The following is a 15752-nucleotide window of genomic DNA, read 5'->3' as shown; positions in this document are numbered from 1 at the left end:
ATCAACAAAATTAAACAAAATAAACATTTGAAATATATGAGTTTGTATGTAATGTATGAATATAATATACAAGTTTCACTTTTTAAATGGAATTACTGAAATCAATCTACTTTTTCATGATATTCTAATTTTATGACCAGCACCTGTACATGGGCAGCCATATGTATTATTATGTATGGTGGAAGAGCAGAGTGGTCTGTGAGGTAGTTAACTTTAGTTTACATCTAAAGGGGTTGTTGTGTGAGGTACTTCTTCCTCTCCTTAATGTCTTGTGCCACCTGCAGGGAAGAAGCTGTTGTGAAATTGTCCCTTGTGAGTGTCTCAGGTTGTGTTCACCCACTTGAAGAAAGAATAAGCTGGGTATGGTCTGTACTTTCCCTTTGCAGTGTGAAGTGTATATTGTGCCAGTAAAGGTGAGGTCAGAGCTGATCACCCTCTCTGCCATTTTATTGATCTATTCTAACAATTGTCTCTTAGCCAACATGGTGTTGCCATTGGTGAGGACACTCTCAACAAAGCATCTATAGACTTGGGTGAGCGTCTGACCTCTAATAATACCTTCTTTTTCAACAGTCTGATAAAGTACACTCTCTAAATTACTCCCTTCCGACTGGAGGGTCGTTATAAGGTCTTTTGGCCCTTTTCCATGGGCTTGACTTAGCTCCACTCAAGTCGACCCAGCACTGGTTCAGAGTTATTCCATTGGGTGGTCCCGTCCACTTTCAGCTCGCTTCTTAGTACTTCTTAGTATTTCTTAGTACCTACTTAGTACTTCTTAGTACCTACTTGGCCGAGGTTCCAAGCAAGCTGACTTGAGCTGAAGATTTGACGTCAGCAGACTGCAGGCCATTGACTGGCCAGAGAGCAGTGTCAATCATAATCAAGAAACCCAGAGTTTTTCAAATTTTGCAATCGCACAATTTGTTTTTATTTAAAACACTTTTTTAACATACATGTAATATATCCATCAAAATGGAAACACATAAACTAACACTGTCGTACTATGAGAAGGTGCTGATGTTTCCATGCCTTTTGGCTGACAGCATAATTCAGAGGAAGCTAGACCAAATGAACTCTATTTACCAGGTCCGACCAGTGGAGGGAAGGTGGCCTCCACTCAGTCACAAAATTTTTGGAAAACAAGGGAAATGAGTGTTTTGTGACTTTATTTAACTTATTTGCCCATTGTTGGTAAGTTTCAGGTAGCCATGCTATGATGACCCATACACATTGAGACGGTACTCAGCTAAATGGAAAACTGCAGGGACCGTGATGAACTGAATTAGGATGAAGCAAGTCTTGCTGAGACTGGACAATGGAAAAATCTCTTTTGTTTGTCTGACTCACAAAAGAGATGTTTGGGTAACATGCATGAAGGTATGAATTAGATGTAAAATGACTGGGTATCAGGCTTAATGCTCCATTGTAGGTTTTAGAAAGCTAAAATCAGAGATCCCCACTTCTATTTAAAGTTGGTTTTCTTGTTTAGTAAAGAGTGTCTCTTATTCCCTTATCCTTGAGGTGTTGTTGCACATTCTTCCACTGGAGTGAGATTAATGTGCATGTGATTTTGGCTTGCATTTTGAAGTATCTTGGCTTGCATTTTGAAGTATCTTGTGAATTGCATTGAATTGCATCTTGCATTTTGAAGTATCTTGTGAATTTTTATGTCTATTGATCATGTCACGCTGGACTACAGTGCATTTTCCACAGGGCACTCCTATATGTATCTCTGTGCAGCTATCCGATAAAGGAGGTAGTCAATCTTGTTTACCAGGGACTGAACGTTAGGGAAACATTAATGGAAGGTTTAGCCAGTTGGCAGAGTCTCCATACCATTCCTTCTCACCTTCCCCACCTTCCCCACTTTCATTTTGGCCCATGTGTATTGGGAAATGCACCTGCTCCATCCTGGCTGGACGTTACACCAGTGTGAACCTGTAGCTCCGGGAATGTGTTGAGAACATTTGTATTAAAAAGTCTAAAAAAACATTGTTTGTTTGGGTTGTCCAAGTTGTAGGAGAATCTCTCGAACATACCTAAGGTGAGTTGTAATATACTCTCATAAAAAACAAGAAATGACTTGACTGGAAAGAAAACAAAACACAGCTTTACTTGTACAACCATGCACACAACATTAGGAGCACCAACTTGATCAATCTAAACCAGTTTCAGGAGCAGAGCAACTGGATTTGTTCACTAAGAAAAACGAATGTCTGACAGAGGTGCTGGATGATGGGCCTTTTAGTTTTGTTACAAAACAATAACATCTGAAATTCTTAGACAGAACTCTGACAAAATAAATAAATGCTGAATGCATTAAAAAAAAAAGACTTGATGAAAGGAGCAATAAATGAATAAACATGCAAAAAACGACAAAACTAAATGTATTTTAATTCCTAATATGGAAAATCTGGAAATATTTAAAACTTTTTAGGACCTTTGAGCTTATTAACTTTTAAAACTTTAATCACATTTTAGGCCTCTGTAGTTTGAAACATGACTTTCAAAGAATAATAGTTTCTTTAGGGGTACCAACAAATCTGTCCATAATATTTTAGCATATTGTTGTAAATATTAATACATTTTTAATATTTAATATTTTAGTCTTAATATTTTTTTTATATTTTAGCATATCTTTGTAAAATAAACAATAATTTCCTTTAAAAATTGTTTTGTCTACTCTATCACATATCAAACATGTGCAGAAATACATTAGAAAAGTGCTTTCATCTGTTTGTTTCAATGATCTGTTTCCAAGTGTCAGAGATAATGAATATTAAAACTGTTTAACACACAAAAAACTCATTTTCACATTGAAATCATTTCTTGATTAAAAAAACCTTGTTTTGTTTAGCTAATGTCTTATATCTAGATTTAACCCCCCACCCCTCCAAAAAATAAAAAATAAAAATACTAGTAGTTGTAGCAATTTGTGGTATCTGTACTTTTTTTATTTTCTCATACTTATTTTAAGGACTTTTCTGTGTTTGCATACAATCCAACAAAACCCCACTGATCCATGTTTTTTTACCTGCAAAATCTTTTTTTACTTCTTGTATTTTTTTGTTTCTCCAGACATTTCAATGTGTGTGATTTAGATACAAATATGTAACATTTCAAAATAAACTCAGGTCAGTTCTCAGGTAGAATTAAATACTTTAATAATGACTTCACAAATGAAGAACATCAATGGCTCCCTCAGCCTTTCCATGCAGAATACAGATGTTCAATTTTTTTCACTCAGTTCTCCACATTAAATATAATTTTAGTTTTTTTTAAATTATTACAGCTGTTTTAAAGATGTGTTATTTTTTCATTCTGTAAACAACTTCAAGCCCCACTGGGAGATGCTCATGGTGGAAAATCTCTTCTGCTGTGATTTGCTGAAGAAAGATGTGTTTGAACTGAGTCCAGGACTGCAGCTGACGGCTCGGTTTGAAAGTGTTGGCTGGGAGAGATGTTACAATGAAGACTCTGTGGGATCAGGCAGACCAACTTTCAGATGGTGCTCCCGATTTACTCCTCCTCTTTGGGTTTGTGGTGCAGAACCCAACGCACTGTGCTACTTTACACTGTTTAAAGCAGGAGAAATCAAGCCACATGTCTGTATGTTTCTGTTCAGTTTTTCCCCAAACAGACCCAATGTAGGTTAAACAGTTTTCCACTGGAAACTACGTGGCCTCGTGCTGGCAGTATCTGAGCATGGAAAGTGACACTGGGATCAACAGCTGTTATTGTAGGAGAGCAGAAGTGGAACAAAGCTTCATAGCAGCTGGAAAAATGCTGGGCTTTTTACATTTCATGAGTAAGGTAATCATTTTTACTTTGATCTATGCAGGTAAACTAAAGAAGAAATACAAGAACAAATCCAGCTGTGTAACATTAAGTTAAGTAAACTCCTGCTTCCAACAAACACTGGAAAAAAGAAGTGAATGTTTCAGTAATGAGACAAACACAAAGTGAAAACCTCATCTTCTGACAACTCCAAACATTTCACCCATTGTCAAATATTAAAATATGCAACAACATGTCAACAAGACTGAAAAAAGCTGAACACTGGGAAGGATTCAAATCGTGACTCATCTTTCATTTTTAGGGTGGACTGTTGTAATTATTCATCTGGACGTTCAAAAAACTCTTTAAAAAAGTCTTCAGTTGATCCAAAATGCTGCTGCTGGAGTTCTAATGAAAGTTAGGAGGACAGATCAGATTTCTCCAGTTTTAGCTTCTCTCCATTGACTCCCTGTCAAATTCAGGATGGAGTTTAAAATCTTACTTCTAACACACAAAGCTCTCAACAACCCAGCTCTAACCAGCTCTAATCCAAAGTTTTATACCAATTCATGTGAACGCTGTTTTATAAGCTCTTAAATTGTGATCAATTCCACATCACACGTTTCTTTACATGATATTCTGTGGAAATTTAAAAGCATAAATAGCGGCAGCAACCTTGCTATAGCACTTCTGGGCCACCCAGGGATTATCTTTGGCAGGGATTTTAATAACATTCCAGATGGAATAACAATGTAATGCGATTTTGATGGTTATATAAAGATATATTAAATAACATTTGAATACTGTGAATTTTAGCTCAGTATCTGTTAAACTGATAAAGTTCTAGCCATTTTTTGTTTAATGTTGTTTAACTTTGTCATCTTGAATTGGGTTACCTTCAAAAGTCAGTCAGTTGTATATTTCCATTCAGTGATTATCTTCTGAAAGTTTCTTTAAAGTCTGGCCAGTGGGTCATGAGATGTTTTGCTAACAGACAGACACACATGCACACATGCATGGGCAAAACATTACCACACTTTAGCACTAGCAATAATAAATTTGATGAAAAGTCCATGCCCATGTGGAAAAACCATACAGAACAGGTGTGTGGAGTCTGCTGTCTTACCTGGCAGTAAATCTGAACCAGATAGACCAGGTCTTTGGACTCATAACCATTCCTTGTCACTTCACACTGCTCATCTGCGAGGGACAGCTGGAAAACAAAAGGTTTGGGGTGTTCATATCATCGAAACAACAATAAAAAAAGAACTTGTAAGCCAACTGCACATCCATTATTACAAACACCTGAAATGATCAAGTATGTGGGTTCATCTGGTCTGAGGAACAGTAGGAAGGTTTCTTCAAATCTGAATAACACAAAAGGTTCTGGAGCATTAAGCATAAACAGGAAAATGTTTGAACAAACTGATCAAAAAAGTTCTCGAACACCTGAAGTACTGAAGTACTGAAGTACTGCCATGATCTGCTTTGTGCCCAGACAGGCCGAGTTATACTGTTCTAAACTGTTCACATATTTTACCAAAGAACAAAAAAACCTTTTATTCTGTTCAAAACTTACATCTTACAGGATACAATCTGCATCTGTCTGTTCAGACAAACAAAATATAACTGGACAAAATGTTTATTTTCTGTAAAAATATCTAAATGCTGAGAACTGAATTTGCTGAAACCGAATTGTATAAAAATTACAACAACAGCTATTAGTTAAAATAAAAAATTAAGTATGCTTAAGTAGATTTCAGAGTAAAATGATATTTTAAAGATTTAAAGAGTTCTCCATTAATTTAAATTAGGAGAAAAAATATGAACAAAATTAAACATTTTAAAAGATATAAAAGTTACAAAAACCAAAGGTCGTAACCATAATGCCCTGAACAAGATCAACGTTTTGGTAAAGGAATAGTTAAAATAGCTGAAAGTATGTCTAAGTAGTTCAAAACAGCAAAAAATGACCTAAAATTATTATTACCGAAGAATTTGCTTTTAAATTTTTACACCCACAATTCTGAAAAAAGTTAGGATGTTGTGTAAAATGCAAATAAAAACAGAATGCAGTGATGGAAGCAGCACATTAAAACTGGAAAAGTGGTACTAAGAAGAAAGATCATTTTGTTATCAGCACACAGTTCAAAAGCCTGCCTCTCTGATTGTATGGAAGTGCATTAGTGACTCTGGCATGGGCGTCTTACATGTATGGAAAAACTCCAGAAACGCAGAAAAGTATATACAGGTTGTAGAACAACATATGCTCCCATCCAGCAAAGAAGACCCAGGGGTGTTGAACAGCTAGAATCCTACATCATTGAGTCTCACTTCTGTTACAATTGACGAGAAAGTCGAAAAGTTCTGCGGCCTCGCGCGAGCAAGACACGGCAGCAAGTGCAACAAGCAGGAAATCAAAAGCAGGACTTAATTGCGGGTTTTCTTTTTTAAATCGCGCTATTTGTGAATATCAGAATCCGTGTATCATTCGTTCTTTCCATTTTCAATTGACTATCAAAAATCAAATAATGAAAAATGGACTGGTTATTTTGTTTTTTGTTTTTTAATATAGCACCAAAAACAAATAAATGCCTGTTTTTTCGTATTTTACTTTTAGGCTAAGATCGGACACACGAAATCGAAAATCGGGCAGCAGGACAGAATTTGATTTTAATATTTATTTGGTCGGGTTTAGGTGACCCAGAAGTTTGGTAAGGAGCGCTAGCAAACAACAAATGTTATCTTGTTACCGGCCATCATAGACATTGTTTACATAGACACCTCAAAGACTGGCGCTGTCTGTTGGAGCTGACGAGTCAGCGCGGCCGCCATCTTGGCTGGGTCCTTCATGCGCCCCCCAGTTCATTTCTTTGAACTGAGGAAGCTGTATGTCCAACTAAAATAATCAGAACTTTCTGAATCTTTACCCGATTTTCACACAGTTTGGTTTGTTACAAACAGCAGAGATGTAGTTACGATACAGGATGTTTTCACACATTAAAAATATGTACTTTCATGCTAAAATACTTTGTTTCATGATCTTTAACAAAGACAGACATACAGTACGGCATATTTTAGTTAAGAAACAAGTTTGATTGTTCATTTCAATTTATTTCACACTCAGACACACACAATCCTGAGCCTTCTGTATACACCACATCCATAATTTCTTTATATTTTTGTGTGCTGTGTATGCACACACACATGCAGTTTTTTTAAAGGCCTGGAAAAGTAATCTTTGAAAACTCCAGGTCATTCCAGGGTGTCACATTGCCCTGCTTTAACTGGGGCTGGAGAGCTGAGCTTCACTGGAAGGGTCTCTGCAGCTTTCCTTCAGGTTTCTGTGTTCCTAAAATATAAGACACATAATACTTAAAAACAATTTAATTGAAAACAACTTGAAAATGTTTTAGTATCCTACAGTGTATTGTAATACACAAAACATCATTCATTCCTAAACATGCAGAAAGAACTAACAGGTAAAAACAGGTTTAACAAAGTGTAATATTAACTTTAGTTTTATATATGAATCATAGACATTTCTGTTCGCATGTACAGTAAAAAAAAAATCACCTCCTCTTTAGAGATGAGATGGGAAGTTGAAGACAGGTGAGGTCACAGCATCTCTAAGCTGGTCCTGTTAAAGTCCTCTGGTTTGAAATGTTCACTACAGAGCTGAGACTCTGTAGCAAAAAAACCCTCCCTTCTTACTGCAGCTTCTCATTGCCTCCTTAAATCTGTGTTACTGGGAAACCTTCCAAATGTGAAGAAAACCCCCCAGAAAGAGCTAATGAGAGAGGAGGACCAGTTCCTCCTGTTAGCATTTAGTTGTTTGCCAAATAACGTTAGCTACGATAACATATTATAATAAATGGTCAAATAACCAAAATTATTGTTCAGTCTTACTTGTGAAAGTTAATCCCACGTGATATAAAATCCGGTCATAGCTGCTCGCTCTGTGTTTCCTCCTGTTGGCTCTTAGAGAGAGGAGAGATCTGTCCAACATGGCGGCGACGGCGGATGCGCTCCGGGACGTAATGAGGCGTCTACATATTTATGTTTGTTCAATATCGATCAATCAGGACCAGATAATCCAGTGAGACCCATCAGCCATGGAGACTTACGTATTGTTTTGAGGCTCAAACCGCTTAAACGAGTCCTCTATCAGTGGTTCTAGCACCGCCATAGTATCCTCTACATTACCTTAACCGCCGCATAAAGTCACTTGTGGGTCACATATTTTTTAGATATTCTGCCCGTTTTTCCATTTCGTGTTTTTGATCTTAGCCTAAAAGTGAAATATGAAAAACCAGGCATTTTTTCTATTTTGGTGGTATAATAAAAAACAGAAAACAAAATAACCAGTCCGTTCTTCATTATTTGATTTTTGATAGTCAATTGAAAACAGAAAGAACGAATGATACACGGATTACAAGCCAAACAAAATTGACTAAATTTTTGCAGCAGGAGCTACAAAAAGTCTCCCAACAGCAATGTGAAAGACATGGAGAGCATGCAAAGACACCTGAAAACTAAGATTAAAAACCAGGACTAATTCACCAAATATTGATTTCTGATCTCTTCCTAAGTTAAATCAGTCATATTTTGATGCCTAAAATAAATGTAACCTTGTTTTCTTTGCATTATTTGAGGTCTGAAAACTCTGCATCTTTTCCATTATTCTGACCATTTATCATGTTCTGAGAATAGATGCTCGAAATAGCAAGATTTTTATTTGAGATTTGGAAAAAAACATAGTAGGAGAACAAAAAGAAAGTGTTCATGTTACTCAAACACACTTATAAATTGTAAAATCAAAGAACATCACAAAAAGTGCTAATTTTACAGAGGTCTCTTAGTTTGTTGTAAATACATTTACTGTTCTGCAATGACTGGCCTCCCATTCATCTCTAACAAAGTTGGTATACGGCCAGAATTATTCACACTCATGTTTTCTCAAGTACTAAACTTAAATAAATTTTATGATATTCATATTATTTCCAAATACCATATTTTTATTTATCAGCTCATTTTTTAGATAAATAATTTTTTCCATCCATCCATCCATGGATGGATGGATGGATGGAAAACATATAAACAGTTTTTGGATAGAGATGCACCACAAAATCAGTCTGTTACCAGCAACAGGCGGTTAACTTGACCGACTATCTGATCCAACACTCAAAAATCCAATCCCAGGGTTTCCACCAGTGTATTATGAGCCTGGCGGCCTACCTTTCTCTACCTCTTTAAAGGATCACAGCGCGAGGGTGCGTGCGCCAACAGTGACGCAATCGTGCTGTCCCTGCCCCTGCGCGAAGGTCCCGCACGGTTTGGTGCCGTGCACCTCCCAATTTTTGTAACTTAGCATGGGCCGTGCGCACCGCGCTCCATTCAAAATTGACGATTTCGGTGCTCTAGTGGAGCTGGTTCTCCTGTATCAGCATTTATATGATCCCTCTATGAGAGATCACAAAGATATTTAAACAGTTCAAAACTCATTGGAGGAAATTACTGCTGCAGCCGATAAAAAGGAGTGTTTATAGACCACAGAGGGAAGAAATATTAGTCCTATGATGGGTGAATCACAACTAAAGCAAATAAATCAATGAAAGTCAAACTGAATGCTTTAAATTTAAACATCCTCTCTGTATCACAGCCAGAAACACAACAGTTCTTCCTCCTGAATACGTGCAGCCATATTTGATGTGACAACCATCTGCTCTCTTTTTACCGTATTTCCACTGGTTACGTAGCGTACTGCCCCCTGTCTTTTTGGAGAATACTGCTCCGACATAAGCACCAAGTATAAGCGCCTCCACGACGCGCTCAGGTCCGTGCGCTGTTCACGGAGCCCTGCTTGACTAGAATGATCCCTGAGGCCGAGCCTCCTTCAGCTACCTGGAGTTAGCATGTTGTCAGAGCCACAGCAATAAACATTGAACGAGCGGGTTTAACCAAAAATGGTTAGTTCAGCTGAAATTCAGCGGGTGGGTTTACAAGACCTAATATGGTAAGCATGTTTTGTGCTTAGTGAAAATGTTAATATGACGCGTGGTAATTTATCGTTGTTTAATAATAAAATTATGCTATTAAATTCAGCATTAGATATGCTTTGGTTTGTTGTTACATGCAGTGATCCAACATGCAGCCTGTGCCACAAAAAGCACAGTCCAGTACAGCATCTGTCTGTTTATCAGAGTTCTCTGTTGTTATTCATTGGTCTTGATGTGAGACGTGTGTTGGTGCTTTGTTTGCACTTTTTCATTTATGTTCATTTAATTTATTTGTAAATGTGACTTAAATTAGGATTCAAATTAGGAGCTATCAATTAGTATTTATTTTAATTGTATTTTTGTTTTAAAAAATATTTCAAAAGTACCTTTTTGTAAAACTGTAGTTGTGTAAATATTTGGCACAAATATCTTACAATATCACATAATAAATAGTCATATTTTCAACTTTCCTCTCAACTTTTTTTTTTTTTTACTAAATCACGGTCGGCTGGTATTGACATTTTTGTTGACAAATAAAAAGAAGAAAAATATTGAGATCCAATCAGATCTACTTTTGTTGTTTGGAAAGGCGGGACGAGTTGGAAAAGGTGTCCAATCAGAACTAATCTCTGAGCAGCAGATGTAGCAGACATTTGATCTGTCCCTGGGAAACAGAAACAACTGGGCTGAGAGAAAAAGAAGAGGAGACGTAAGGACACATTTTACATTTATCCTGATCATAAATGCTTTGAGTTAATCAGTGTAAAGCTAAGCTAACGCTGCATCATGAACTCCCAGTGTGTTTGTACTACAACAGCTGAAGGAAACCTCTGCTGCTGAGCTGACTTAACGTTACCGGGAACCCATACGTTAGGTGTCACATAAACTAAAAGCTTTTTTCTCTCCACATCACACAGCAGGCTTCAGATGACAACAGTGATCCACTGAACGCACAGAAAGTCAGAACAATTCCAGCAGAATGCTTCAGCCTTTAAACACCAACAGACCAAGGCTGCAGGAAAACACACGGAGGAGAAGAAGTCACGTTGTACAATTTATGTTACACAGTTAACGAGAGAGGTCCTGACAGTACTGCATTACCACTTTTAATTCAGTGTTTTTGAGAATCCAGTTTCTGATACAACTACACGTAAATGGTAAAATAATCTTCATTCATTATTTTATACTATTATGACTTATGATTGGTACTGCTTCTTTCAATGTTTAATCACCATCATACAAACTCCTACAAACAATGCATGTCTTGTTCAGTGACAGCAGACAGGGTTCTTACACCTCTTCCAAAGCTAAATTCAAGCACTTTTCAGGCAATTCCAAGGTGGATATTTTAATTAATGTAACAATGATTTTCTTTTTAGTGTGCACTGGCAAGAGTAGCTTTTCAGAGGCAATAAACTTGAGTTTTAAAAATTAAGATATTCTGTTTCCTGTTTGTTTTTGTGAAATTCAGCACTGATTGTGATTTCATGAGTCCTCACAAGGACAAGCAGCTGAAGGACCTTCTGCACCGAAGAACCAAAGCATCAAAAACAGAAAGATTTGTCATACATACAGTTGGTCCTGTCTGGTTGCAACACTTCCACGCTCAGTTTGCTCCTCTTGAATGCTCCAACACCTGCACCTCTCAGTGTTTACCCCAACATTCAGCCTTGTTTCTGCGCTCCACAGTACATCATTTCTCCGCAGCAGGATACAACTGTCAGCTCTCTGCTTTCTGTTCTAACCACCATGGATTCTTCCAGGGTGGGATACAGGGAAATAGAGGGAGTACAGAGGGGGGAAACAATATCACCAGCAGCTGCAGTTACAGGATGAGATGGTGGTGATTAGATGGATTCCTCAGTGGAACAGATTTTACTCTCCCCTGATGTCCAATCCTCAGTTTCATGCATTCTCCCTCTTGTTGACTTCCAACCCAAGTTTGACAACCGGTGTGACCACCAGCAGGAAATGAAAGGTTGAGAGAGATCCAGGAATAAAAAGTGAATAAAAGCTGCTTTCTTCTAGTTTTCCTCTGCTGACCTTGCCATCTGCTTTCTGTCTCTCTCCGCCACATGCTTTTTCTTCGTCTCTGCTGTCTGACATACTGGCTCCCCCCTCCCCCCTTCTCTTCCCTCCTTCGCCTCTGTGGTTGGTACCTCCCAGGACAAAGAACGATGAGGGGAGACACACAGTAAAGCAAAGAGGGGGCTGTCCTTAAACTCAGGGCAATATCACTGAAAGCAGTCTCTGAAAGAATCCCACAGCCCCTCTCATGCTTTGCTACAAATATTAACTGAGGATGTGAGAATGCAGAGAAAAACAGAAACTACTCAGACTTTATCAAAGCAAACCACCAAAGTAAATGACTGTGGAAACAGACAGTCACCAAAAATACAACCTTTACTTCCCTCTGCTCTGGTTGGAGCCCAATACCTCAACAAACAACAGAGCAGGAAAGAAAAGTCCAACAACAAATGCTAAAATCTTCAAACACCCACTGTCTAATATATACTTTTTCTCAAGAAAACCTTTCCTAAAAACCAAACTATGTCATACCAAAAATAGGCCATGGGAAATGGTGGTTTTGAGGGCGCTACAGCACCCCCTGGTGGATGCTAGAGGAAATGCATGTCCATTATTTGTAAATAGATACCAGTTTCATTAGTGCTTTATGTGTTTAAATACTAATAATATTTTGATATTATTGAGTTTTGTAAAAATTTTTGTATGTATGTGTGTGTGTGTGTGTGTGTGTGTGTGTGTGTGTGTGTGTGTGTGTGCGTGCGGGTGTGTTCGTGTGTGTGTGTGTGTGCGTGTGTGTGTGTGTGTGTGTGTGTGTATGTTCAAACCAGCACACACATGTGCTCAACGCAGCCCACCTGAAACATATGTAGCCCAGTAAACACAGATGTAAATGCTCCAGTATGGGGACTGGGGATATATTTGAAAATGACAGAGCAACATAAATATTTAACACATTATTCTAAAACTACTGTTATATGTTAAAGTCTGAGGATAACTTATACAGACCTTATAGTGTCAATTAAAAGCAAAAGACTGGGATTATATTGGATACAAGATACAAAGAACAGCAGACAGATTTCTAAGAGGGAACACTAATTGTTGCATCTTGGTAATGGATCTCTAGCAGGCTTTAGGTGAGTTGGCAACAATTTGTAGTTTTTGTTGGATTTATTGTTCACTGCATAAAAAAAGCTCAAAACCCAGCTTTTCACTTATTTACAACAATGTGAGTGTGCAGCCAAACTTAGGAGGAAAATGGTGATGACCATTTGAAGAAATTTAAAAAGGTTTAAAATATTATCTGCTGGTAATTTAAATAATAATTTCTTAATTTGATCTACAGATTCAAAGAGGAAACGAGCCAGTGCAAGCCCAGTTAGCACAGATTTTACATCTTCTAATCTCTTTCTTCTACATTTCTTCTGTTTGTACAAATCAAACAATTTAAAAAAACACTCCAGGACTACATCTACAATCATTCCTAAAGCTATAAAAACGACTCACTTCGGATAGCAACGGAAATTAAACTTGAAAGAAGTTTGCAGAATCTTGGGATCATGAAGCTGATAAATCTGATTATTATTATTTTTTTTTTTACAAACAGTCCAGTGTGAAAGACAAACATTTAACACATCTTAGCCTTCAAAGGAAAAGACACTGAAAGAAGTTGAAATGGGTTTCTACAAACTGTAAGTGCAAAAAGAATATCAATATGTGCTTCCTATTATTGCACACTATACTGCAAAGTGCTGTACTCCATCTGTTCCAGTCCTCCAAGTGAAAGATAATCTAATTCATTCCCGTCCTTGTAGTGAATCAAACCCTCAATCATTCTAGTCCCTGCACTGACAGATACACCTATCCATTCCCATCCGAGCAGAGACAGATACCCCGATCAAATAAAGTCCCCACAGTAACATATACTGCCATCCATTCCAGTCGTTGCAGCGGCAAATATCGTTATCCATTCCAGTTTTTAAGGATTGTTTATTAAACATGTTAACATGTTAAATAAACAAATTTTAACAACAATGACACACACCTCCAAAATAAAAGAACCAATTTTAGAAGTAAAAAATCTTTATATACACATACACGTCAAAACCCGTGACTGTGGTGCTCAGTGCAGATGATCTGACAATCTGTGCCTTTAACATAGGACAGAAAGGAACTCCAGGTTATTCCAAATTATCCAGCCTTACTGACCAAAGTCTGATGTTGTTTTCCAGTTGAAGGACCTCTCCAATTCAGCTTGTATATGTAGGTGGACCTGCACATTTCCAATTTAGCAGTAATAAGGCTACAGCATACTCCATAAGAAGTCAAGAAGTGGGCTTGCGGTCATATTGTTTCAAGTCGTTAGTTTTTGCACACACTTTTATCGTCCATGAGACACTTGGATCAGAACTCCCAGAAAAGCCTCTCCTACAGCTTTAAAATGGGTTTCTTCTGACCAGCTTCTCAACTCTCCTGTCTTTGTACAGATTTTTACTTCCCTTACAGCAACTAGATGTGTTTGTTAAACCAACTAAGACAGTACATGGCATTTGGTATTTGCAAATATGGTGGTGCACAATAATGAGCGAATAAGGGGAACATGTCCGAACGATGCCTGGCCGAGGGGCACTTCCTCCCGGCCACAGCCATGAAGAGCTGCCTGTGTCTCCATGCGGTCTTTCTAAGTTCACAGGTTTATAAGTTTTGCCAGAACAGTTGTAAAGATGGCTGTATTTTTGTAAACAGCCTCATCTAGCTGCTTCTCATCAGAACAGTAGAAGCAAATTAGCTCGTCGGCTTTTCCCCATAAACACATAAACATGCCCACAACAACTTCTGACCAATCACACCACACTTGTAGCAATACAAAAAGTGCAGAAGGCTTATTTTGTAGTAGCGTAAAAAAAATAATCTTAAAAACACAATGAACTCAGAAAAAACAGATAATTTCTCTTTTCTAGATTTTTTTTCTAATGAGCCCTATAAGAAATAATCTGCTTCCTTATAAAAGCCATTATTACTTCTTACAACACTGAGACTTTGACCTCTGGAGTCTTGCTAACCTGCAAGAAAAAAATGTATCTGTTTAGTGACAAAAGTTATTATCTAGGAGTAGATGTGAGTCAAGACACCATGGTGCTCTTGCATTAGAAAACTTCTGAAAATAAATGTTCATGAAGATAGAGTATTTACAGGTTTGAAATTAAAAGAAGCAGTCTATTATCAACTTTAAAAAAAGAAAAAAAATCAAGGCAAATGTAGTCTCTTATCCAGATCTTACAAGCACCAGGGGTCTACAACATTTAACTTTTTCATAAAGGCTTTAATCACTTTGTCCAACTTTGATTGAAGAGCAGAGGTGGAGGACGAGCTGTCTAAGAGAGTGTACACCTAGCAGTTAAATCCTCTTCTCTCCCCTCTCAAAAATACTAAAACCTGGCCCAATGAGAAAACCTGTCAAAAGAAAAAAGAGTCATCTCTCCATTTGTATTCCGAAGAGCCATATTTACATCAGAAAGTGTTTTAACATCAACAAAGGAAATATCTCTATGTATAAGAATGGCAACACCTCTTGATTTGTTTAAACAAGATGAAAGAGCCCAGCTCCTCTTCAATCTGATGTGGTCTACATCTCTTAACAAGGTCTCTTACAACATCAGCATCGACATGGTGTAGATCATCCAAAACTTTACTGTGTTTAAGTAGATTATAGATTTAAACGAACAAACTTAATCTCGCCACCTAAGTCATGACTTCTTCAGCTGAGCCATAAATAGAGACAAGTTTCAACATGTGATAAAAAAGCAAAATTAATTTTACATTAACTCATACGATTTTAATAACTTGATGGATTTTCTACAACTTGCAGTACACGAGCCTTTCAGCAGTGTTTTCCTTAAACAATGACCATGAGGCAAACAGTGAAAGGAGCGTTTGCTTTGAATGGGCTTT

At 37.5% G+C, this 15752-nt stretch overlaps 1 protein-coding gene across 2 annotated transcripts in view; it reads right to left on the bottom strand.

The window, feature by feature from the left end:
* Positions 1-15752, bottom strand: part of arhgap32b (Rho GTPase activating protein 32b) — a 102144-nt gene that overhangs the window by 28520 nt on the left and 57872 nt on the right. For both annotated transcript variants that reach the window (XM_037979163.1, XM_017437724.2), the window contains exon 5: positions 4904-4990. In XM_037979163.1, the coding sequence (XP_037835091.1) occupies positions 4904-4990 (87 nt within the window). The remainder of the gene's footprint in view (positions 1-4903; positions 4991-15752) is intronic.

This window comes from Kryptolebias marmoratus, linkage group LG13, assembly GCF_001649575.2.
Source record: "Kryptolebias marmoratus isolate JLee-2015 linkage group LG13, ASM164957v2, whole genome shotgun sequence".
Lineage (NCBI taxonomy): Eukaryota > Metazoa > Chordata > Actinopteri > Cyprinodontiformes > Rivulidae > Kryptolebias > Kryptolebias marmoratus.
The sequence above is the reverse complement of the archived record's forward strand: the minus strand, read 5'-3'. Positions and strand labels throughout refer to the sequence as shown.